Raw genomic sequence first — 24,689 nt, forward strand, 5'->3', positions numbered from 1 at the left:
ACATGGAATTATAGATATACCTCTCCTTAATGCAACCGCTGTGTCAGATTTCAAAAAAACTTTACAGAAAAAGCAAATCATGCAATAATCTGAGACGGAGCTCAGAACAATAGCCAAATTAGCCGCCATGTTGGGGTCAACAGAAACCAGAAAATACATGATAAATGTTTCCTTACCTTTGATGAACTTCATCAGAATGCAGTCCTAGGAATCCCAGGTCAACAATAAATGCTTGATTTGTTCGATAATGTCCGTTATTTTTGTCCTATTAGTTACTTTGGTTAGCGCGTTAGCGGTAAACAATTCCAAAGTCACAAAGCGCATCCACTATAACGTGACGAAATGTCCAAAAGTTCCGTAACAGTCAGTAGAAACATGTCAAACGATGTACTGAATCCATCTTTAGAATGTTGTTAACATACATCTTGAATAACGTTCCAACCGGAGAATTAGATTGACTTCAGAAGAGCGGTGGAACGGAGGTCCTCCTCATGTGAAGGCGCGTGTTCAATGCGTGGTCACCTCATGGCAGTGATTACTAATTCCTGTCTCCTTCGGCCCCCCTTCACATTAGAGTCATCAGAAAAAGTTCTATTGACTGTTGACATCTAGTGGAAGCCGTAGGAAGTAAAAACTCATCAATATCTCGCTGTAATTTCAATGAGAGCTTGGTTGAAAATCTGCCCCCTCAGAAACAATTCAAACAGGAAGTGGAACTTCTCAGGTTTTTGCCTGACATATGAGTTCTGTTATACTCACAGACATAATTCAAACAGTTTTAGAAACTTCAGAGTGTTTTCTATCCAATACGAATAACAATATGCATATATTAGCAACTAGGACTGAGGAGCAGGTAGTTTACTATGGGCACCTCTGTGCACCTTTCATCCAAGCTACTCAATACTGCCCCTGCAGCCATAAGAAGTTAAGAGAAAGCTTGTTGGACACTAAGAAATCTTTGTTGTAGAGCATCAACACAAAATCCGGGGAGGGGCCAGCTGAGTATAAGACTGTATCATCTGCATATAAATGGATGAGAGCGCTTCCTACTACCTGAGCTATGTTGTTCATGTAAATTAAGAAGAGTGTGGGACCTAGGATCAAGCCTTGGGATGCTCCCTTGGTGACAGGCAGTGGCTGAGACAGCATATTTTCTGACTTTATACACTGCACTCTTTGAGAGAAGTAGTTAGCAAACCAAAACAAAGACCCCTCAGAGACAACGAGCGATGGAGAGGAACCAGAATCACTGCCCGGCCATCCCGAGTTCATCGGGCCAGTCAATTTCGCATTCCTGCAGAATTTTTGAGCATGTCAAATTCGTGATGGTAAATGCCCATTGAAACATATTGCAAATGGACAGCTGTGCGCCTGGTGATTGGAACAGGTTACCAGGAGCATATTTTTAAAATGTTTTTTATTGCCTTTAGGGGGGTGCAAGGGGTTCACGGTTGGGTAGGGAGCACCCCCATCCGTGCCTATCCAATCCTGTTCATTTTGGACGCTTTTCAAAAGATCGTTACAAACAACAGAGTCCCACCTCCCTCATCATACATGACAAATAGACCATCTAGGTTGATTCATGTCTTAACCTCTCTGGGATAGCGGGACGCTAGCGTCCCAACAGCCTGGAAAAATGTAGAGCACCAGATTCAAAAAAATTATATAAAATCAAACTTTATTAAATCACACATATAAGATACCAAATTAAAGCTACACTCGTTGTGAATCCAGCCAACATGTCAGATTTCAAAAAGGCTTTTCGGCGAAAGCATAAGATGCTATTATCTGATGATAGCACAATGTCAACAAAGAGAGAGTAGCATATTTCAACCCTGCCGGCGCTACTCAAAACGCAGATATAAAATATGCATTACCTTTGACGAGATTCTTTTGTTGGCACTCCAATATGTCCCATAAACATCACAAATGGTCCTTTTGTTCGATTAATTCCGTCCATATATATCCAAATTGTCCACTTATTTGGCGCCGTTGTACCAGAAAAAAACAGCGTTCAATTTGCGCAAAGTCACGACAAAATATCTAAAAAATTACCTCTAAACTTTGCCAAAACATTTCAAAGTACTTTTGTAATACAATTTAAGGTATTTGTAAACGTTAATAATCGATCAAATTGAAGACGGGTCAATCTGTTTTCAATATAGGAGATAAACAAACTCACGGTACTTTTCAAGTCTTGCGCAACAATCAAACAAAAACACCAGACGTCACTCTACTTCCTGGTGTTTTTCTTTGTCATTGTTCAAATGAATAACCTTAATCTTTTTCCATACACTGGCGACATCCAGTGGAAGCAGTAGGAACTGCGAGTAAAGTGATTAGAATTCTGGTCTGCCTATAACAACTCATTGAACAGACAGTGACTTAAAAAATAAAAAGTTAGTCCTCAGGGTTTTGACTGCTATGTAAGTTCTGTTATACTTACAGATATGATTCAAACAGTTTTAGAAACTTCAGAGTGTTTTCTATCCAAATCTACATATCTTATATTCTGGGGATGAGTAGAACGAAGTTGAAATTGGGCACGCTATTTTTCCATAAGTGAAAACTCTGCACCCTATCCTAAAGAAGTTAACATAGTGCTATATATCATTTGGGCAGTATAATTTGGACATGGTTCACTGACTTTTGGGTTTGGAAACCGACTTCCTATGATCGTACATGGCAAATGAACATAACATCCTGATTTGGCACTTTCAATACTTTCATATTGCATTTGGACATTTCTTATGGCATTTGGCAATGGTTCACTGATTTTTGACTTGGACTTTTGACTTCCTATGAAATCATATTGCAAATGGACAAAATATATGCCTTATGGACAAGTAAAAAAATATGACAATAAAATATGACAAAAGTATGTTCATACAGTTCTTATACATGTATAATTGACAAAAATTGAAAGAATCTCGAAAAACGGTCCGGAAAGCAGATAAGTTTTTGATTATTTTTTAAATTTTCATAATTTGACCCTTGGGTCTTGACTTGATGTGCATTTACAATATGAAAATTTACTGCGGAGCGCGCTCGCCATCTATTGGATTTTTGCTGTGTGACACTTGGCATTTGCCATATGACATTTGCCATAAGCTTTGAATGAAATGCCAGCCATTTGAGAGGTATTGGACATCGTGTATATGTTTCGTACGGTGCCAATAAGTTCCCACTCATTTTTGTCCATTTCAGGGGAGTATTCCCTTACATTCACACAAGAAGATGCCAACAAGATTCTATTCCCTACCTCCAACACGGACAACCCATTTCCGCACTCGACTGTCGAACTTAAAATCCAACTCCAGAGACTCCGAGAGAAAGAAACGTGTTTATTCCTGCATGGCACCACTCTTAGCGAGTATTGGCACAACAAGCGCATTCCAAGAGGACTGAGAATACAGAAGGAGCCAACAATAGGGAAAAACAACAAAACTTTCATTCAGAAATGGGGTGAAATCGTCAACAAATGTTCTTTAGATTTAATGCTATTAATCGTTGAACATGTGTTGAAGGAAGTAAAAGAAGTTGAAGTTAAGACTAGCGAACATTAGGTTATAATGAAGGAGATTCTAGGCCCAAATTTAACAGCCATAGACAACACGATCACCAGTCCATTGAGAAATACAGAGACTTTCTACAAGCAACAAAGATCAGCGAGATACAGAGGACTACCAGCTCAACCAGGTGTACGCATGGGAAGGCCCAAGGACAGGAGCACGGAGAGGCCGACGTAGGGACGCACCACTGATCGGTGGAAGCAGATACGCAGCAGCGGGAAGACATGGACACTTGGACATAGAGGCATCCAGTGAGAGCACATTCCCTACAGATAGTGACTCCAGCTACCATGGCACACAGTCTGTTTTTTTAGCCCGGAAGCAGCACAAGGATCCACAAAAAAAAATAAACGATGTAGGAGAAGCATGCGGTCGAGGAGGAGACCAGGAACACAGGCCGTGGACACGGAGGTACAGCAGGACGAGGTAATTAACCTCTCCAAAAAAGGCCTTAACTTCTCTGCGCACGGATCCCTTTTACGGGATCATTTTCCTAAACAACCGCTGAATTGCAGGGCGCAAAATATTACAAAAAATATTTCTAATCATGCAATCACAAGTGAAATAAAACAAAACACAGCTTAGCTTGTTGTTAATCTACCTATCGTGTCAGATTTTGAAAATATGCTTTACAGAGAAAGAAATCCAAGCTTTTGTGAGTGTATCAATCAATGCTAGAACAGCTAGCCCCAAATTAGCATGGACACGAAAGTCAGAAAAGCAATAAAATTAATCGCTTACATTTGATAATCTTTGGATGTTTGCACTCACGAGACTCCCAGTTACACAATAAATGTTATTTTTGTTCGATAAATATTACTTAATAAACCAGGCCCCAATACCCACAGGAGGCATTTTGCCTTTTGGTAGGCCTTTATTGTAAATAAGTATTTGTTCTTAACTGACTTGCCTAGTTATATAACGGTTAACTTCTTGAGCCTATGGGGGCGCCATTTCGACTTTGTAAAAATGAGTTCCCAAATTAAACTGCCTCGTACTCAATTCTTGCTCGTACAATATGCATATTATTATTACTATTGGATAGAAAACACTCTCTAGTTTCTAAAACCGTTTGAATTATTTCTCTGAGTGAAACAGAACTCATTCTGCAGCACATTTCCTGTCAGGGAGTGAGATTTCAGAAATCGAGGTCCCTGTTCTGAGGTCAGTTTATAAGTCCCCATGTAAGCCATCGGGCTACATGCACTGCATACGTCTTCCTCTAGATGTCAGTAAGCGGGGAGATTTTAAATGGAGTGGATTGCGCAATCTGGGGCCCTTTATAAGACCGTGGAACGGAAGTACCTTCCTTTTCAACGGTGCGCCTGACGCAAGAAGACATCACAATGGCGTCCTGCAAACGCTTTCGTTTTAGTAGTTCTATATCTCCGGTCATGTTTTTATTCGTTATAGGTGTTAAAGACATCATAAGGTAGTTAATTTAAACCGACTTATAGCAGTTTATAGCAGTTTATTGCGATTTTCTGGGATTTCTTTGTCATGCGCGTTCATGAGTTGGACACCTCTCCAGTTGGTGGCTAACATTAGCGGCTATTTCGACCGGACAAGAGGACATCTTTCAACCCAAAGACGATTGTTCTGGAGAAAGGAACCCTTGCCCAAGATTCTGATGGAAGCCCAGCTAATAGTAAGCAGTCTTTATGCTGTTAATTCGTACTTATGTTGACAAATGTCAAATCATTATTCCGCCATGAATTATGGTGCGGTCTCGCTTTAGCGCACGCGGTATGCTTGAAGTAACATTAATTTTAAAAATGTAACCCAGCGATTGCATTAAGAACTAATTTGTCTTTCAATTGCTGTCCAACCTGTATTTTTTAGTCAAGTTTTGGAATAGTTACTGATTAGAATAGGTGCCTCTTCAAAGATTTCTCCTGACATTTTCTGGGCAGCTTTGCTACTTTTCTCATTGTATAACCACGATTTGTGCCGCTAAATATGCACATTTTCGAACAAACTCTATATGCATTGTGTAATATGATGTTATAGGACTGTCATCTGAAGAATTCTGAGAAGGTTAGTGAAAAAATGTATATCTTTTGGTGGTTTATACGTAATCGCTACATTTGGCCAGAATCAATGCTGTTGTGATGTTTGCTATTGTGGTATGCTAATATAACGCTATATTGTGTTTTCGCTGTAAAACACTTAGAAAATCTGAAATATTGTCTGGATTCACAAGATCTGTGTCTTTCAATTGCTGTACGCTGTGTATTTTTAAGAAATGTTTTATGATGAGTAATTAGGTAATACACGTTGCTCTCTGTAGTTATTTTAGTCGCTTTGCTGAGAGTTGTGATGGTGGCTGCAATGGTAAACTATGATTTATACCTGAAATATGCACATTTTTCTAACAAAACATATGCTATACAATAAATATGTTATCAGACTGTCATCTGATGAAGTTGTTTCTTGGTTAGTGGCTATTTATATCTTTATTTGGTCGAATTTGTGATAGCTACTGATGGAGTAAAAAACTGGTGGAGTAAAAAAAGTGGTGTCTTTTGCTAACGTGGTTAGCTAATAGATTTACATATTGTGTCTTCCCTGTAAAACATTTAAAAAATCAGAAATGATGGCTGGATTCACAAGATGTGTATCTTTCATCTGGTGTCTTGGACTTGTGATTTAATGATATTTAGATGCTAGTATTCACTTGTGACGCTATGCTAGGCTATGCTAGTAGCTTTTCTACTGATGGGGGTGCTCCCGGATCCGGGTTTGGGAGGTGTTAGAGTTTAAATAAAAAAATAACAAATATATATATATATTTTATATTTTATTTTCATAGTAAAGATGGTAGTTATTCAAGGTAAATAAGAGTGCTTGAAGCAGTTTAATCAACCATTCCAATTGTACACAGTTTGAGGCAAGAGCAAACATCTCTCATATCCTAGAGTTAAACTTTCATTTACTAGGAGCTTCAATTCAATAACTTTCTTTTCCAAGCAATGCAAGGCAGTTACTTCAGAATACAATACACCTACAGTGAAAGAGATTAGTATCTAAGTACTAAGTAATACTGTTCTGTTAACGTAAACACTGATGGGTAATATACTGTAAAAAGGAAAAACAGAGTGAGGCTGAATCTTGTTTGAAGATTTATGTAGAGAGTTTTCGTAAACACTAAAGCCATGTACATCATACTGCAGATTGCTGAACATGTAACATGTATATGTAACAGTCCAGGGAAATACCAGAATCCCGGATGTTCAGTGACCAGAAATCGCATTAGGCATTGTTGTGAGGCTTTGCCAGATGGCTGCTTGTAAAGCAGAACAATTAAGTGGTTGGTGTGCAGAGGCACTGTGTGGAGACCAGACTCTGGGGAGAGAGGAAAAAGCCCAGTGCTTGAAATCCGAGAGTGGGACCAAACTCCCAAACCAAATCACCTCAGTCTGTCATAACACACAAAACAAAAGAGATAAAGACTGGGGTGTTCAGGAGCACAACCGACTCAGAGGTCCAATTCCTGTATTGATCCAGCAGGGAAACTAAAGGTTGGTGATCTGTCTTGCACTTCTAGCTGACAGACTGAGGTCTCTCTTGGTCTCTTGCATCTGACTTGGCTGGCAGCTGACCAAACCAAAGAGATAGTAACTGGGTGCTAGCATAACTAAGACACCAAACACACTAGCCAGGGACAAAAATTTGAAAAACCAGTTAAAAAATGTGACATGGTCGGGCTGTTGGGGTCAGAAGTGGGATTAACAAAAAGGAACAACTTTACCTGACATTGCAACTGTGAGAGAGAGATGAGAAATAACAGGAAAGTTCTTAGCTGAAGACCCCGAGGCAAGATCAAGCCTTCAGGCTCTAAACATGATCTTTCCTTTGATTGATATGCTTAAACATTATTCTGAATGAAGCCCAGGCGTCCAGTCTTAAAGGGGTCTGAACACAACGTCTGAACCCACTATGAAACATTTCTACCACTATTGTTTGAGATTCCCGCAGGGGAATGACAGCTGCCATATGGGTCCAAGCACCAGATCCAAGACCCTGATGAATCTGGATGGATGGATGCTGAGACCTCTGGACGACATGGGAAATGAGTGTTTAGCAACTGAGATTTGGTTGGCAGAGGCAAACCGCAATGGGCATGAATTGGGCAATACCTTACCATCATTGCTCTGATAGATAAAGCTGGATACCAGAGAGACTGTGGGACCAGAGATCTTAATAAGAGACAGATGAAGAGAGGTCATATGAAAAGGTAATGCAATAACGGACTAGAAGGGAAATAAGTGAATAGTTGAGGGGAAAAAGCTGCCTGGAACCATTCAACACCCAAACTGCTCTAACTCATCATTATCCATCCTCATAGCAGATCACATTGTGAGATGCTGGAATAAAAAGTGTTTTAAATTTAACAAGAAGAAAACCATCTCTACCCTTTTGAAAAACAACTTAGAGAAATGCAGTCAACACAGAGAATGTGGTAGAAAATGTCCTATAGAGTTGGGGGCCCATAAAGAAACAGTAAACCGATAATAAGGCTTACAGTAAAAGGGACTGTGATAGCACATTGTCTCAGGCTAATCTAAACCCTTAATATAAACCATTAACAATCACATCTCCGGGATAAATCACAAGAGCCTCCCATTAGCAAACTGCCGTCATTTTGAGTTCAGAGACAGTAGTTGAGCTGAAAGTTTTATGATGCCTGTAAAAATCCATTCCGCTAGCGTTTGCACGCCAAAGAGAAACAGAGAGAGAGAAAGAAAGGGAGGAGAAAATTAAGAAGGGAAAAAAGAATGAAGAGAATGCATCAGTAGAGGAAGGTGTCGAGAGCAAAGGCAGCAAATATAGTTTTTAATAATCTCTGCTGCCATCAGCATACCTTATCTCAGGAAGGGGACAAGCATTGTACAAGCTGTCATAGTGTTTATCTGTTGGAACATATACACAATGCAGAAGCAGACAGACACACACACACACACCTGTCACCCCTAAGGTACATTAGCTGCAGCAAAATCTCTCCTCTAATAACAGAATCCATTGAAGCATAATTGAAAATTATTTTTGGAGAATTGCCACATTAAGGGTACAGAAAGATATTTTCAGGTGTAGTAGGAGGGTGGAAACTCAAGCGTGAATGAATAATGGAAGGAAAACATTTACATTTACAGATTGGGTCCTATGGACACTTGGAGTGACCTTGAGAAATGAGAAACAGGCAACAGAGATAGGAAGAGGAAATATGAAACAGTCCACGCCTGAAACAAAACTATAACAGCAGGAACAGGGAAATGTGTCTGATGCACAAACATATTCACTATACCATCTAGGCTCTCAGGCTTTTTGATAATAAACTAGGAAGTCAATAAATATTCCCACTGTGTAACGCTCGTCCTCCTCCTCGTCTGAGGATGAGCATGGATCGAACCAAAACGCAGCTTGGGTAGAATACATGTTTGTTTTATTAAAGAAAGACGAAGACGGAAAAACTCTTAACAAACTACAAAACAATAAACGACGTAAACAGACCTGAACATGAGAACTTACAGACAACGAAGAACGCACGAACAGGAACAAACTAACAAACGAAACAGTCCCGTGTGGCACAAACACTGACACAGGAACAATCACCCACAAACAAACAGTGTGAACAGCCTACCTAAATATGGTTCTCAATCAGAGGAAATGTAAAACACCTGCCCCTGATTGAGAACCATATCAGGCTAGTTAACAAACCTAAACATAGAAACAAATAACATAGAATGCCCACCCAGCTCACGTCCTGACCATACTAAACAAAGACAAAATAAAGGAAATAAGGTCAGGAACGTGACACACTGTGTGAAATGAAGATGTTAGATAGGAACCAAGCACTCTAGATACTGTATAGCTACTGCAGGTAGTCTCAAGGTTTACAGCGTTGGGCAATGTCGCTGGTTGGACTCCTGGAGCCGACAAGGTGAGAAATCTGTTGCTGGACCCTTGATCAAGGCACTTAACCCGAATTGCTCAAGGGGCGCTGGGCAATAGTGACCCTGCCCGTAACCCCACTCCCTGCGGGTGTCTCAGGGGGAGTTGGGATATGCAAGAAACACATTTCCATGACACACTTGTAACAGGACAAATAAAAGCACCCCCTAAATGTATTATTACTATTTGTCAAGTGTTACTGAGCACAGTGCGGAGGTGAAAAGCTATAAGACAGGAATGTTTCAATCTCCCAATGTACATAACCTTAACTTTCATGAAACTGTATGCATTTAACAACCAAGAGTGAGCACAAGATACAGCATGTGTCATAAGTTACTGGACACAGGGGGAAAACTATGAGACGTGAAAGTTTAAATCTCACTATGGACCTAAGTAATTATTTCATGGCACTTTAAGCATGGCCTTCATGGAATGAATGCATATCACTGGCTTCATTCACACATGCACTCTTGAAGTGCTTTGAAGAACTATAGCGGAAGAAACGCTGACATTTGGAGGATGTTTTTAAGTGACCTCACATACTGTCTCGTGGATATCTCTGTCACGTTCAACATTCCTCTTTCACTCCTGACTGTGCATCTTCAACCTTCTTAGCTTGACCTCGTGTTCTCCCCTGTTCTCTACATTCCAGAAAGCTCTTTTCCAGAATAAATCTTTAAATAAACATATAAAAGTTTGAGATTCTCCCTCCAGGCGTGAGAATTTTTCGAAGAGGTTGAAGAGAGCTTTTTAGGTCACACCGAGACAAATCCACTAGCGAGTCAGCGACATCGGCCTTTTTCCGCTCATCACCAAGCATCAGCACTGACCTGAAACGCAACGGTGTTGACTCATCTTGTGGCCCCCTTAGAACCTCTTCTGACCTGACAACACCCTAACACGCATTCTGCCCTTTCCTCACAATGGATCGCAGATGTCATGTGTGACTTGGTGGAGTCACGCTTGGGTCAGGGCACAGCAGCAGACTTTGGGGTCTATTCTTCAGGTGGGATCTTTGCTCTGGCTGGGCAGATACGGCATGAGCACAACTGATTCCCATTCATTATTTAGAGCTAGAGGAAGCTGAGGCCAGTAGATTAAATAACGTTTTTCATTTTCTTATGTAATGTACAGGTAACTGCCAAAATAATGGAAACACTTGAGTAAATAAGGGATACAAAGTCTATTGAAAGCAGGTGCTTCCACACGGTTGTGTTTCCACACAGGTGCTTCCACATACTTTTTCTGTGTGCACTTTAGCATTAGCGATGATTGTACGGAATCTAGCCAGGCCTTCCAAAGCCATGTCATAATGAATGAGGGGCCACAAACGCACTCTTGATTTACAGTGCTTTCGGAGAAAATATTCAGACCCCTTCCATTTTCCACATGTTGTTACTATTATACAGCACACTCTACTATTTATACAACTAATGTAAGAGCAGGACACGAGACAGGAGTAAAAACTAATGTGGGCATTGATTAATACGTTTTACAGGACAAAACATTCCAAGCATTCCAATGTAGTACAGGGGGGTGTTACAGGTGCCCTAAAGGGACAAACTGTAATATCAATTCACAACGGTTACATTACAGGCCTATTCTAAAATTGATTAATTTCATTTTTTTTCTCATCAATCTGCACACAATACTCCATAATGACAAAGTTAAAACTAGTTTAGACATTTTTGCAAATGTATTAAAAATAACAAATTAGAAATACCTTATTTACATAAGTATTCAGACCCTTTGATATGAGACTCGAAATTGAGCTCAGGTGCATCCTGTTTCCATTGATCATCCTTGAGATGTTTCTACAACTTGATTGGAGTCCACCTGTGGTAAATTGAATTGATTGGACATGATTTGGAAAGGCACACACCTGCATATACAGTTGGAAGTCAACATACACCTTAGCCTAATACATTTATGCTCAGTTTTTCACAATTCCTGACATTTAATCCTGGTAAAAATGTCCTGTTTTTAGGTCAGTTAGGATCAACACTTTATTTTTAGAATGTGAAATGTCAGATAAACAGTAGAGGGAATGATTTATTTAAACTTTTATTTATTTATTCACATTCCCAGTGGGTCAGAAGTTTACATACACTCAATTAGTATTTGGTAGCATTGCCTTTAAATTGTTTAACTTGGGTCAAACGTTTCAGGTAGCCTTCCACAAGCTTCCCAAAAAAAGATGGGGGAATTTTGGCCCATTCCTCTTGACAGAGCTGGTGTAACTGAGTCAGGTTGTAGGCCTCCTTGTTCGCACATGCTTTTTCAGTTCTGCCCACAACTTATCTGTAGGATTGAGGTCAGGGCTTTGTGATGGTCACTCCAATACCTTGAATTTGTTGTCCTTAAGACATTTTTCCACAACTTTGGAAGTATGCTTGGGGTCATTGTCCATTTGGAAGACCCATTTGCGACCAAGCTTTAACTTCCTGACTGATGTCTTGAGATGTTGCTTCAATATATCCACATAATTTTCTCTCCTCATGATGCCATCTATTTTGTGAAGTGCACCAGTCCCTCCTGCAGCAAAGCACCCCCACAACATGATGCTGCCACCCCCGTGCTTCATGGTTGGGATGGTGTTCTTCAGCTTGCAAGAGTCCCCCTTTCTCCTCCAAACATAATGATGGTCATCATGGCCAAACAGTTCTATTTTTGTTTCATCAGATCAGAGGACATTTCTCCAAAAAGAACGATCTTTGGCCCCATAGGAATTGTTTAACCTGTTTGGGCTGCAAGGGGCAGTATTGAGTAGCCAGATAAAAGGTGCCCATTTCAAACGGCCTCGTACTCAATTCTTGCTCGTACAATATGCATATTATTATTACTATTGGATAGAAAACACTCTCTAGTTTCTAAAACCGTTTGAATTATTTCTCTGAGTGAAACAGAAGTCATCTGCAGCACACTTCCTGACCAGGAAGTGGAAAGTCTGAAACCGAGGCTCTCTTCTACTTCCTGCCTATAAATGGTCATGAGATCTATTAGTATACATGCACGTCATACACCTTCCTCTGGATGTCAAGAGGCTTTGAGAGAAGAAATGAGGTGATTATCTTGGTCTGAGATGGAACACATCATCTTGGAATGACGTGTCCCCCATTTTCGGTACTCTGAAGAGCGCGACGTGGACAGTGGGATTGCCTTCTCTTTAGCTGCCGTAATAGGCGAGTACTATCTCCGGCTTTGATTTTATTTAATACATGTGACCATATCATCGTAAAGTATGTTTTTTCAATATAGTTTCATCAGATTATTTAAAAATTTTCGGGAGTTTTGCCGTGTTCCGTTCTCTTCCGTTTGTTGACATGGAGAGATTCGCGCCCCTTGGCTAGTGTGCATGCTAATTGAAGAGGGAAAGTTGCCGTTCTAAATCCAAACAACGACTGTTCTGGACAAAGGACACCTTGTCCAACATTCTGACGGAAGATCACCAAAAGTAAGAAACATTTTATGATGCTATTTCATATATCTGTCGTGTATGTGAATTAGTCGTCGGCGCCCAAGTGTTTCTGGCTATTGTGGTAAGCTAATATAATGCTATATTGTGTTTTCGCTGTAAAACACTTAAAAAATCTGAAATATTGTCTGGATTCACAAGATGTTGGTCTTTCATTTGCTGTATGCTGTGTATTTTTCAGAAATGTTTTATGATGAGTATTTAGGTATTTGACGTTGGTCTCTGTAATTATTCTGGCTGCTTCGGCGCTATTTCAGATTGCAGCTGCAATGTAGAACTGTGATTTATACCTGAAATATGCAAATTTTTCTAACAAAACATATGCTATACAATAAATATGTTATCAGACTGTCATCTGATAAATTTGTTTCTTGGTTAGTGACTATTTATATCTTTATTTGGTCGAATTTGTGATAGCTACCTATGCAGTAAAAAAATGGTGGAGAAAAAAAAGTTGGCTCTTTTGCTATCGTGGTTAGCTAATAGAAATACATATTGTGTCTTCCCTGTAAAACATTTTAAAAATCAGAAATGATGGCTGGATTCACAAGATGGGTATCTTTCACCTGGTGTCTTGGACTTGTGATTTCATGATATTTAGATGCTAGTATTTACTTGTGACGCTATGCTAGGCTATGCTAGTCAGCTTTTTTACTGATGGGGGTGCTCCCGGATCCGGGATTGGGGTGAAGTAGAAGTTAATGACTCCAACCTAAGTGTATGTAAACTTCCGACTTCAACTGTTTAAGGTACAAGCTATGCGGTTGAAGGAATTGTGGTACAAGCTATGCGGTTGAAGGAATTGTCCATAAAGCTCCGAGCCAGGATTGTGCTGAGACACAGATCTGGGAAAGGGTACCAAAAAATGTCTACAGCATTGAAGGTCCCCAAGAACACATTCTTAAATGAAAGACGTTTGGAACCACCAAGACCCTTCCAAATGCTGGCTGCCCGGCCAAACTGAGCAATCGGGAGGGAACGGGCCTTGGTCAGGGAGGTGACCTCGAATCCCATGGTCACTCTTATAGAGCTCCAGAGTTGCTCTGTGGAGATGGGAGAACCTTCCAGAAGGACAAGCATCTCTGAAGCACTCCACCAATCAGGCTTTTATAGCAGAGTGGCCAGACGGAAGCCCTCCTCAGAAAAAGGCACATGACAGCCCGCTTGGAGTTTACCAAAAGGCACCTAAAGGACTCTCAGACCATGAGAAAAAAGATTCTCTGGTCTGATGAAACCAAGATTAAACTCATAAGTGTCACGTCTGCAGGAAACCTGGCACCATTCCTACGGTGAAGCATGGTGGTGGTAGCATCATGCTATGGGGATGTTTTTCAGCAGCAGGGACAAGGAGACTAGTCAAGAACATGGGAAAGATGAACAAAGCAAAGTACAGACAGATCCTTGATGAAAACCTGCTCCAAAGCGCTCAGACTGGGGCGAAGGTTCACCTTCCAACAGGACAACAACCTTAAGCACACAGCCAAGACAACACAGGAGTGGCTTCGAGACAAGTATCTGAATGAACCCGGACATGAACCCGATCTCTGTCGAGACCTGAAAATAGCTGTGCAGCTACGCTCCCCATCCAACCTGACAGAGCTTGAGTGGATCTGCAGAGAAGAATGTTAGAAACTCCCCAAATACACATATTCCCTCGCTGTCGGGTATAAATCACATTGTGGAATAAATGGCACACGTGCAATTGTTTAACTGCAACCAGGGTTGTTTTTTGGGCTGGGATCTGGGGTTGAATAAGAAAGATTTGATAGTGTACTATCAAACATATTTGCTGCCATACATCCTGCTGTGTTCCCCTCAAAGGGTATGTGTTTTGTTGTTTCCAGCAACTCTCCAAAGAGACATAGAAAAAAGGAGAACTCTGTGGAAGTGAGAAAGTCATATTCCACCTTTTACATCCTTTGTCTATTTCCTCCTTCTCCCTCTCTATAAGTAGTTTCAGAGCTAATATTATGGAAACATATAAATCAGCTATGAGGAGATGGGCTGAGTTGATCTGACGGAGGAAGTAAAGAAAAAACTTCTCAAAACTTCAGGAAGAGAAGGGTGAAGAAGTTACATTCTGCCTAATCTTTTTCATTGAAATGGATAATGTTGTTTTCCAGGCCAGGTTCACAGGAATCAGATAAGTCCAGCTGGCATTGAGACAGTTCTTCTTGTTCTCTTTTGCAACATCCCTGTCACCTTCTCTCAGTCCCCAGAATATTATCAGAACTCTGTCACAGGGTTCGCAAAAGTCCATCCATAATCTAAATGGATTTAAGCCATTGGCATCCATGACAGCTCTGTGGTTTCACTGTGGGAGGGGCAATTGGTAGGCAAACTAAAAACAACACACGCAACTAGGCCCAGCTCACCAGCTAGCAACCATAGGCAACCAATCAGGACCCTTCACAACGGTTGTCAGAAAGTAGCCTTTCTTGTAGTATTTATGTCATTTATGTCAGAAAACCAGTGGTGTACTCAAGACTTCTAAGGCCACACACAGCATGACTTCTAGGCCAGATAGACTAACAATACATTGCATCATCATGTCTGAGGCAACATGTACAGTACAGTCTGCATGCACTGGTCAGTGTGCAATTTGTACTAGTACACACTGGCCTGTACGTCGAATGATGAAGTCCACATTTCCAATTTGGATTCATGACCAGTCCAGTGAGTTAGAAACCCCAAAACAAACCAAGTATCACAACAATGAGGTAGAGGGTTGTAGAAATCGAATGACAACTTCTGTGCCTCACGAAAAAACAACAATCAATTAAGAATTTTCACTCAAGAGGATTAATCATTTTGCCTTTATTACTGACACGAGGCGGCTTGATGAGATTTTAACTTGATAGCCATAAACAAAACCGAGAGCTGCGACTTTAAAAGGGAGCTGCTCGAGTCGCATTTGTATTGAAAACCCGTAATATAAGCCTGCTGGCGGTTAGAGCTGGTGATGAAATCCAACCATTTACTGTTATGACAGAATGTAAATTAGAGTGTGCTTCAGGGTATGAGGGAAAAACCCAAGAGTATGTAATTAAAAAGGTACGAATTTAAATATTGAGAGAAAGGAGCTAAATAAATGACCTCTTCTCTAATAGAATGAGTGATTAAAGTATCAGACCCCAGGAAATGGGAGGGGATAGGACGTGCCCATTGAATTGACTAGAAACCCTATTTGGAGAGCAAAACTATGAGAGTGTTTTTCACAGCAGTTTCACTGTAAAACGGAAGATGTATATATTGTATATCAAGGGATCCTTTCAAATCGTTACAATGCCATGGACTAAAGCCTATCTGTTGACGCAATGGACTATGTTGGAAAATCCTATGTTTTGAGCCGAGTCCTGGATGACATCTGCTTATGAATATGGAATATACTGTATGGGCCTTGACTTGAGGATAACACAATATGATAAACACAGATATTCTACAATATATGAGAATCGTTCTGAAAACCTAGAACGTCAGACGTTTATATGACTTTCAAAATCAGATCTCAGTCATAGCCCTTTTCTGAGACTCCAATAAAAAAGTTCTATAGCACCTCTGTGGTTTTGAGGTAAGGTCCAAGTCCAATTGTAATATGTCAGAGACATCAGGTAGGTCCCCTTCTCTCCGCGACACAGGCCTTATTATAGGCACTGACCCGTGAAATATCAGCCAGCCTGTGAGTGAGTGAGCTCAGCAGAAATATGTAATTTGAGGATGTGACTCCTCACCCCTGCCTGACCCCACAGTGGCACATTTGGAGTGGGGGATGGGGGGAAGGAGGGTTTAAATGGGAACGGAGAGATGGAAGGGATGGCCCAGATAAACCTTTCTATTTCTTGTCTTTCTCTAGGTATCTCCTGTCTCTCTCGTCTCTCTCTCTCTCTCTCTCTCTCTCTCTCTCTCTCTCTCTCTCTCTCTCTCTCTCTCTCTCTCTATGTCCCTATTCCGCTGAGTGACTGCAGAGGAATCCCTTCCACTCTAACTCACTAGATGTTACCTTCAGAAGACCTGCATGTTTAGTCAGCCAGAGGTTTGCTCAGAGTATATACCCTTCACCATGGCACTGATGCATTCTGAGTTCCTCGTACAGTAGCCACCTTTTTCTCAGTCGACACAGCAGCCTATCTGCTAGCAGCCTTTCCAGTCATTTTTAAAGGTTTTCTTTCTTTCTAGGACCATTTAAGGAGTGAAATGACACCCACTAATTCACAGCAGGAGAGCGTAACAATGTGTTGAACTTTGAACTATGATACATTTCAGTTGGGAAAGTATACCGTTCATAGAAAAGTGTGACATGAGAACATTACTACTACAAGAGAGACTCATCAATGCAAATGCCGAGAATTTTGTTTTATGTGTAAGGGCCGACACCAGACAGGAGAAGCAGGTACGGAGAGTCAGACATTTTTTCAGGAACAGACAAGGAAACAAGACAGGAACAGCGTCGGAACATGGGTAACACGGACATAAGACAATTAATGCAGCAGCCGGGAACTGACAAGTATAGGGAAGGTAATAAACAGGTGATTGAGTGGGTCCAGGTGAGGGAAGGCAAGTGTGGGTAAATGGTGGCAGGAGTGCATAATGCAGGGCAGCCTGGCACCCTCGAGCGCCAGGGGCGAAAAGCGGGAGCGGGCGTGACAGTACCCCCCCCCCCCCCCCCCTCTAGGGGCGCCACCCGGCATCCCACCTGGGCGAGCCGGCCGAGACATGGGCGCTGGGCAAGCCATTTGGGGGTAAACTCCCCACGAACCGGCAGGGATGTGGGAGTCTGGCGAGCCGGCTGAGGCATAGGAGCCTGACGATCTGGCTGAGGCATGAACACCCATCGATCCCGCTGCGGCGTGGAAGCCCAATGATCCGGCGGAGGCATGACGTGGGATGGGAACCTGCCGAGCCAACCGAGGCAAGAAAACCTCTCGAGCCAACTAGGATGTGGAAGCCCGACGAGCTGGCTTAGGTAACCCCAGTTCCATCGGCTGCGTAATCCAAGCCCGACGTCACCAACAAAATAAGAACTCATGGGCCGGCTGGGCGAACAAGACCTGACGATCCGGCTGAGGCCCGACGTGGGATGAGCGCCTTCTGAGCCAACCGTGGCAAGGAAACCTCTCGAGCCAGCTAGGGCGTGGAAGCCCGACGAGCTGGCTAGGCACCCTCGGTTCCATCGGCGGCGACCCAGGACCGACGTCACCACCATCCGGAAAGCCACTACTCCCCGATGCTTTGTGTGATGGCTGTTGCATTCTGTAAGGAATGACGCTGGAGAATAGAAGCAGGTACGGGGAGTCAGAGATTTATTCGGGAACAGACATGGAAAGACAGGAACAGCGTTGGAACACGGGTAACACGGACATGAGACAATTAATGCAGCAGCCGGGAACTGACACATATAGGGAAGGTAATAAACAGGTGATTGAGTGAGTCCAGGTGAGTCAAATATCACTGATGCGCGTGATGAGGGAAGGCAGGTGTGCGTAAATGGTGGAAGGAGTGTGTAATGCAGGGCAGCCTGGCGCCCTCTAGCTCCAGGGGGGAAGAGCGGGAGCGGGCGTGACAGTATGTTGTATTATACAATACACTTAATTTCAGAGTAACACAATTAGTCTAACCTAACAATACCACTTCACGCCTCTCACAACATTAAATAATTACCAGACTCGATATCCATTGCATTCGAGATCCACTTGTACAGTGCAATCCCATTTCAGATCATTATAATATTGCATAATGTCACTTTTATCAAAACTAATTCCTGTCAGTTATCATAATATGACTTCACCATACAGCACATCATTAAGACCACAATCAAGTGTCTAATAAGGGGATAGAGAGGGAAGAGGAGCGAGGAGTATGCTTGCATTATCAGACGGAGGGAGAAATTGCACTCGAGGCAAGGACGAGGCCAATTAGCTGAAAATAATTATGCTCAAACGCATCATGATCATTTGGTGTGAAAATGTGTGTTAATGAACTGGAGAGACTGAAAGACTAAAACTAGCAGAGATGACATTCCCTAGAAGATACGTAGGAATATACACTGACACATTGTTACATTGAGAATGTTTTGTTACATTAGCTAAGTGTCGTGTTTTCGCAACCTCTCTACAAGACACTGGTCCTGTTGAAGTGAAGTCAAGAATATTGTGTGAGAAGCAATTAAGTTTCCGAGAAGATACGTTGATTTGAACAGTCAAAAGAGTTACGTTTCCGTCTAGCTACTGTATATTGAACGTGTTGTGTTTTCGCAGCCTCTGTATGTACGATATGCTGGTCCTGTTGAGTTGGATTGGAGTCAGGGATATGATGTGTGAAGTTGGATACATGCAGACAGGCTCATTTCTAAGAGGTTTCAGCATCTGGTATCCAGGCATCTGTAGGCTGTAATTTTAACTCACATTGCTCTGCTGCAGTAGCACAGCTGAAGACATATCAAACTGCTGTGTTTCTATACCTGTCTACCTATTTGCTAAGACTGAATAATTATTGAGCAATAAACTGCTCAACCGCCAAGGGATGATACTCAGAATACTTAGATGAAGAGAGGAGGCAGATCTGAATAACTTGTTGCAAGAGATCAAATATCATTGTTAGGGTACGCAGTAAACAGTCTGGCTTCATTTCGCTCATATCCCTAAGCATCCCATTGAGATATGGGACCGCTCTTTTGAATATTATTCACAGGAATTAATGATCTCCTTCCATTGTTTAAGGTCAGGGCGTTCAATAAAATTCACAGGCTGACTTTCAGATACTTGAAGGCGTTGGCTGGAGTCTTGACCTTTATTGAAAGGTCAGCATCTGTCCTGCCATTTGGGCCAACTGCATGGACACTGTGGTATAAACAGACTAACGGTCTCTCCGGCCCCAAAATCTTCTTAGCAGAGCTGTGATCCCAATTAACAAGTAATATTATGGACAGAGAGGAACAGAGCAAAACAAATGCAGAGACTACAAAGTTTATGGCTGCGAACATTTGTTGATTCTTGAGTATGAACTATCACGTTCTGGGTGTTTCTGACTAGTATTTAGACTGATCTCTCTCTAACTTTCTGTTTCTACTCGTTCTCTCCCTACATCCCTCACTCTTTCTCGGTCCCACCAGGTCTCATTTGAACAAATTTGAATATGATCTTTTGTGCCCTTGTTCCATTGATACGGAATCCCAGCACTGTGGCAACCATCACAGTGATGTATAAGAAACCCAGCCAAGCAGGACAGGTCCCATACAACGGACGGGTTACTACTCTAACTGCGTTCTCACAGTGGAGGGACATGACTCAGCTGAATGAATACCAGGGCACATCTCAGAAGCTTGGGGATGTCAATGTTCTAACACCCAGGACTATTTACTCCTCTTAATGACTACACCTGACTTCAATTACTTTAAATGCTGAGAACACCTGGCTTACTTATCCTTTTTCCTGCCCTGTAACTCATTTTGAAGAGCTTCACTGTTGGATGATGTATTTTGTTAGATTTTGAAATATCTATTTTCTAAGACAATTAATTTTGGATTATTTTTGGAGACTGACTCGCAGAAGCAGACTTTTCTCTGCTCTGTAAACTAATTAAAAGGAGCTTTGAGATTGAACAATGTCTTAGGTTAGATACTGGATATCTATTTTGTAAGATTTTGTTTGAATTATTTCCTGAAAATTGTGTCACTTTGATTTCCCAGCAACTGACTCATACCTTGACATTAGACAGTCCTGGACCATTTAAAGGACATTGCTAATCTTCACAGATATTCAAAGAGTAAACCAGCTTGCTTTCTCTAGCCTCAAGGAAAAACCATATATACCATTTGTCATTGTCAGACTTATTTTAGTCAGAATTTCTCTGAAACCTCCTCAAACATGAACGGTGGATTTGTTTTGTGCTCTGAAGAGAGGTATTAACCTTGAAACCCCATAACTACATACAGATAAAGTCAGGGTAATCAGTTACATTACCAGCAAAAAAATTGTAACCAGGTTACAGATACTTTTGAAAAACTAGATGATTACTTCGAGGATTACTTTGAAATTCAGAAAGGATGTTTGCGAAATAAAATCTTTGACACTTCTCTGTTTTCTCAATGACATTCAAATCAGCATTGAACAATAGGCGCAAGTTTCAGTTTGTTCCACCTGAGAAAGTCTGACCACAAGTCAGAGACCACTATGATGACACACCAAATGTGTTTGATGGATCGCGGGAAAAGAGCAGGAATAGGCTTTTGCATGCTACTATCTAAGCTATGTCTTCCCTTGATGCGGCTGCTGTTGGCATCCAAAGATTATCCAACTTCAATAAATGTTTGGAGGTAAGGATGACAGCAATGGTGTTGTCTACGGCGATACGGATATCACTTATTATTCATATCTAAATAGCGCATTGGGAAAGGGGGATACCTAGTCAGCTGTCCAATTGAATGTATTCAACTGAAATGTGTCTTCTACATTTAACCCAACCTCTCTGAATCAGTGCGGGAGGCTGCCATAATCGACATCCACGCTTTCGCCGCCCGGGTTAACTGCCTTGCTCAGAACGACAGATTTTTACCTTGTCAGCACGGTGATTCGATCCAGCGCAAAAACGCCCAGATTCCGCCCAACGCTCTAACCACGAGGCAACTGTACCTTTCCAAATCACACTGCTGCTCCTTCATGTAGCTATTTGCGCTTTACGGATTGTAGTTGTTGTGGACGGCTGTTCACAAATCTAAATGTGTATTTGAACGCAATTACTGTCACATCCTGATCTGTTTCACCTCTCTTTGTGATTGTCTCCACCACCCTCCAGGTGTCGCCCATCTTCCCCATTATCCGCTGTATAAATGATTTATAAGTCCAAAAATGGATGTAGCAACTACAGATTGTGTGACAGTTATCCATTGATTCTTGAACAATATAACTTAAATGCCTCATGAGCTTAGTTCAACTGTCACACTCCATGAGAATCCAAAATACAGTTGAAGTCGGAAGTTTACATACACTTACGTTGGAGTCATTAAAACTCATTTTTCAACCACTCCACAAATTTCTTATGAACAAATTATAGTTTTGGCAAGTCGTTTAGGACATTTACTTTGTGCATGACACAAGTCATTTTTCCAACAATTGTTTACAGACAGATTATTTCACTTATAATTCACTGTTTCGCAATTCCAGTTGCTCAGAAGTTGACGGTGCCTTTAATCAGCTTGGAAAATTCCAGAAAATGATGTCATAGCTTTAGAAGCTATCTCCTAGAGATGAACGTACTTTGGTGGGAAAAGTGCAAATCAATCCCAGAACAACAGCAAAAGACCTTGTGAAGATGCTGGAGGAAGCAGGTACAAAATTACATATTTCCACAGTAAAACTAATCCTATATCGACATAACCTGAAAGGCTGCTCAGCAAGGAAGAAACCACTGCTCCAAAACCGCCATAAAAAGCCAGACTACGGTAAGCAACTGCACATGGTCTGATGAAACAAAAATAGAACTGAGCATCGTTATGTTTGGAGGAAAAAGGGGGTTGCTTGCAAGCCGAAGAACACCATCCTCTTCACCCCTCTCCTCCTCTGCGGGAGAGAAAGGGTGTTGTAGAGCGGACCCACTGTAACCTGATCCTTCAGATCTTCACAGGAGAGTCATGACATTACTGACTTTGGGTAGTCCAAAAGTTACGTTACTGATTAGAATTTTGGACAGGTAACTAGTAACTGTAACAGATTCCATTTAGAAAGTAACCTACCCAACCTTGGATAGTGTGTTTTGTTGCTGGCAATCTAAACAAGCCCAATTACTGGAGTCTGTACTGGAGTCAAACATGGTGCAGTAGTATGTGTAATTTAGGAAAGTCTCTCTCTCTCTCTCTCTCTCTCTCTCTCTCTCTCTCTCTCTCTCTCTCTCTCTCGTCGTCAGCCTGACTCATTCAACAGGAGAGTGATCTACACATGTCACAGTCGAATTATCTGGGTCCCACAAACACACGCAGGAGCCGCATCACTATAATCTCACAAGAATCATTTAACTTTCATTGTATTGACACACCAAATTGCCTGAAAGGACCACAAGCTCTAAAAACGACAGCAAAAGTAATGAATGAAGAAAACCTGTTCGGTATTAAAATATCTTGATGGTGGTTATGCTCATAGCTTCCCATTGACTCAAAGGGGACTTCTATACCTCTCCTTTTGTCAGTGTATTTTTAATGCACTTTGTGTTGTTACTCTGTGATGTTTTGTGCTAGTCTCCCTGGGAAGGTGTAAGGGGGACAGAGGTACATCCAAGGTACATCACGTTAAACATGGAGTCAGTTTGCACAAGAGTAGACACCAGTCATCATTCACCTGGGGCACCCTGCCCAATGCTAAGTAGTGCAATACTTGCTTTGCATGCAGCAGTCTTGTACAAAGCAGTGAGGGAGAAAGAAAGAGAAAAGGGGCATGGAGAGAGAAAGATGGAGGAGAGAGAGTAGAAAAGAGAAAGAAAGTGGAGAGAGACTGCACTATTGTTCCTATGATGAATCTGAATATGTGTCAGGGGAGGGAGGGACAGAGAGGGAGACAGAGAGGGAGAGCTGGAGGAAGGTTACTGTCTTACCTCCACAAGGTGCTCTCTGTAACACTCCCCAGGTGAAAGTCATAAAGTTTGGTCAGAATCAGGATCACCTGGAAACAAAACAAACATAGCATGTGTTATAAGTATGTAATAAGCCATGAACTAACACAAACCTATTAGATAATAACACAAACATTTAAGAACATCACAGGTTATTCTCTCAGAAGACAAGACAGACTGGGCAAACTTATTTTATATTCTCTTAGAAGAAAACCAACCTACGTATTCCATAAAAACCAATCAAAAACAGCATTATCAACAACAGGTGTTTGTTGATACATTGGCATGTTATGAATGTCCCTTTGGCTGCGTCCCCAACACAACACTAGTCAAAGGGCACTATGCCAGCCTGTATGCCCACTTTGAACCCTCTCTCTCTTGTTCCCTCAGTGCTGCCAGGCTTGGCCCCTGACAAGCATGATCCTGCGGTCAATCCCTCTGTTCCCATAGCTTTGGTAAGAGCAGTGTGAGGAGTGAAAAAGAGAGAGAGGAGGGAAGGGGGTCTTTCATAACACACTGAACAAGGTGACGGGTGAATCACAAACCAAGATGGCCACCCATATTCTAGAGACCCAGTTGTCAGATCTGATATCAAAACAGAGGACCAGAGAACTCAGTGTTTTTTTGACTCGGTGAAGCCTGAAGTGACATCTATCACTGAATCCAAAATCGCCAACTCCTCCCTAGGCTGTCCTGTAGGAAATGTTAAACTTGTAGTGTATTTCATGTTTAAAAAGGCTTATGAAGTTTGCAATTTCCACTTTGAAAAGTCAAACTCAAAATTGTATTTATTTATAATCCACATAATAATATACATTCCCCTGTGCTGCAGGATTATTTTCCTGCTGTATCAAACTGCCTCAAATTAAGATCCTACATCTGTACTGTAGGTCCAAGCAGTACGGCAAACATTCCCCCCAGCCTATTCGAAGGCAAACTGTTAAAAAGTGATTACCATTCTGCTTAAACCTATCCAGTTATCTTAGATCTACAGGAGAGTCTAGTGGGTACAAAGGGCCAAGGGATTGATTTGGAATTCAGCGTATACTCCTCTGTGTGGTAGGCTACTGATGTAGCCTGGGCACATATGGCGT

At 41.7% G+C, this 24,689-nt stretch overlaps 1 protein-coding gene across 1 annotated transcript in view; it reads right to left on the bottom strand.

Moving 5' to 3' along the window:
* The window catches only part of LOC120023133 (VPS10 domain-containing receptor SorCS3-like), a 225,389-nt gene that overhangs the window by 92,354 nt on the left and 108,346 nt on the right, over nt 1-24,689 (bottom strand). Inside the window, exon 2 of the mRNA XM_038967117.1 lies at nt 23,578-23,645. Within this exon, the coding sequence (XP_038823045.1) occupies nt 23,578-23,645 (68 nt within the window). The remainder of the gene's footprint in view (nt 1-23,577; nt 23,646-24,689) is intronic.

This window comes from Salvelinus namaycush, chromosome 2 (genome assembly GCF_016432855.1).
Source record: "Salvelinus namaycush isolate Seneca chromosome 2, SaNama_1.0, whole genome shotgun sequence".
NCBI lineage: Eukaryota > Metazoa > Chordata > Actinopteri > Salmoniformes > Salmonidae > Salvelinus > Salvelinus namaycush.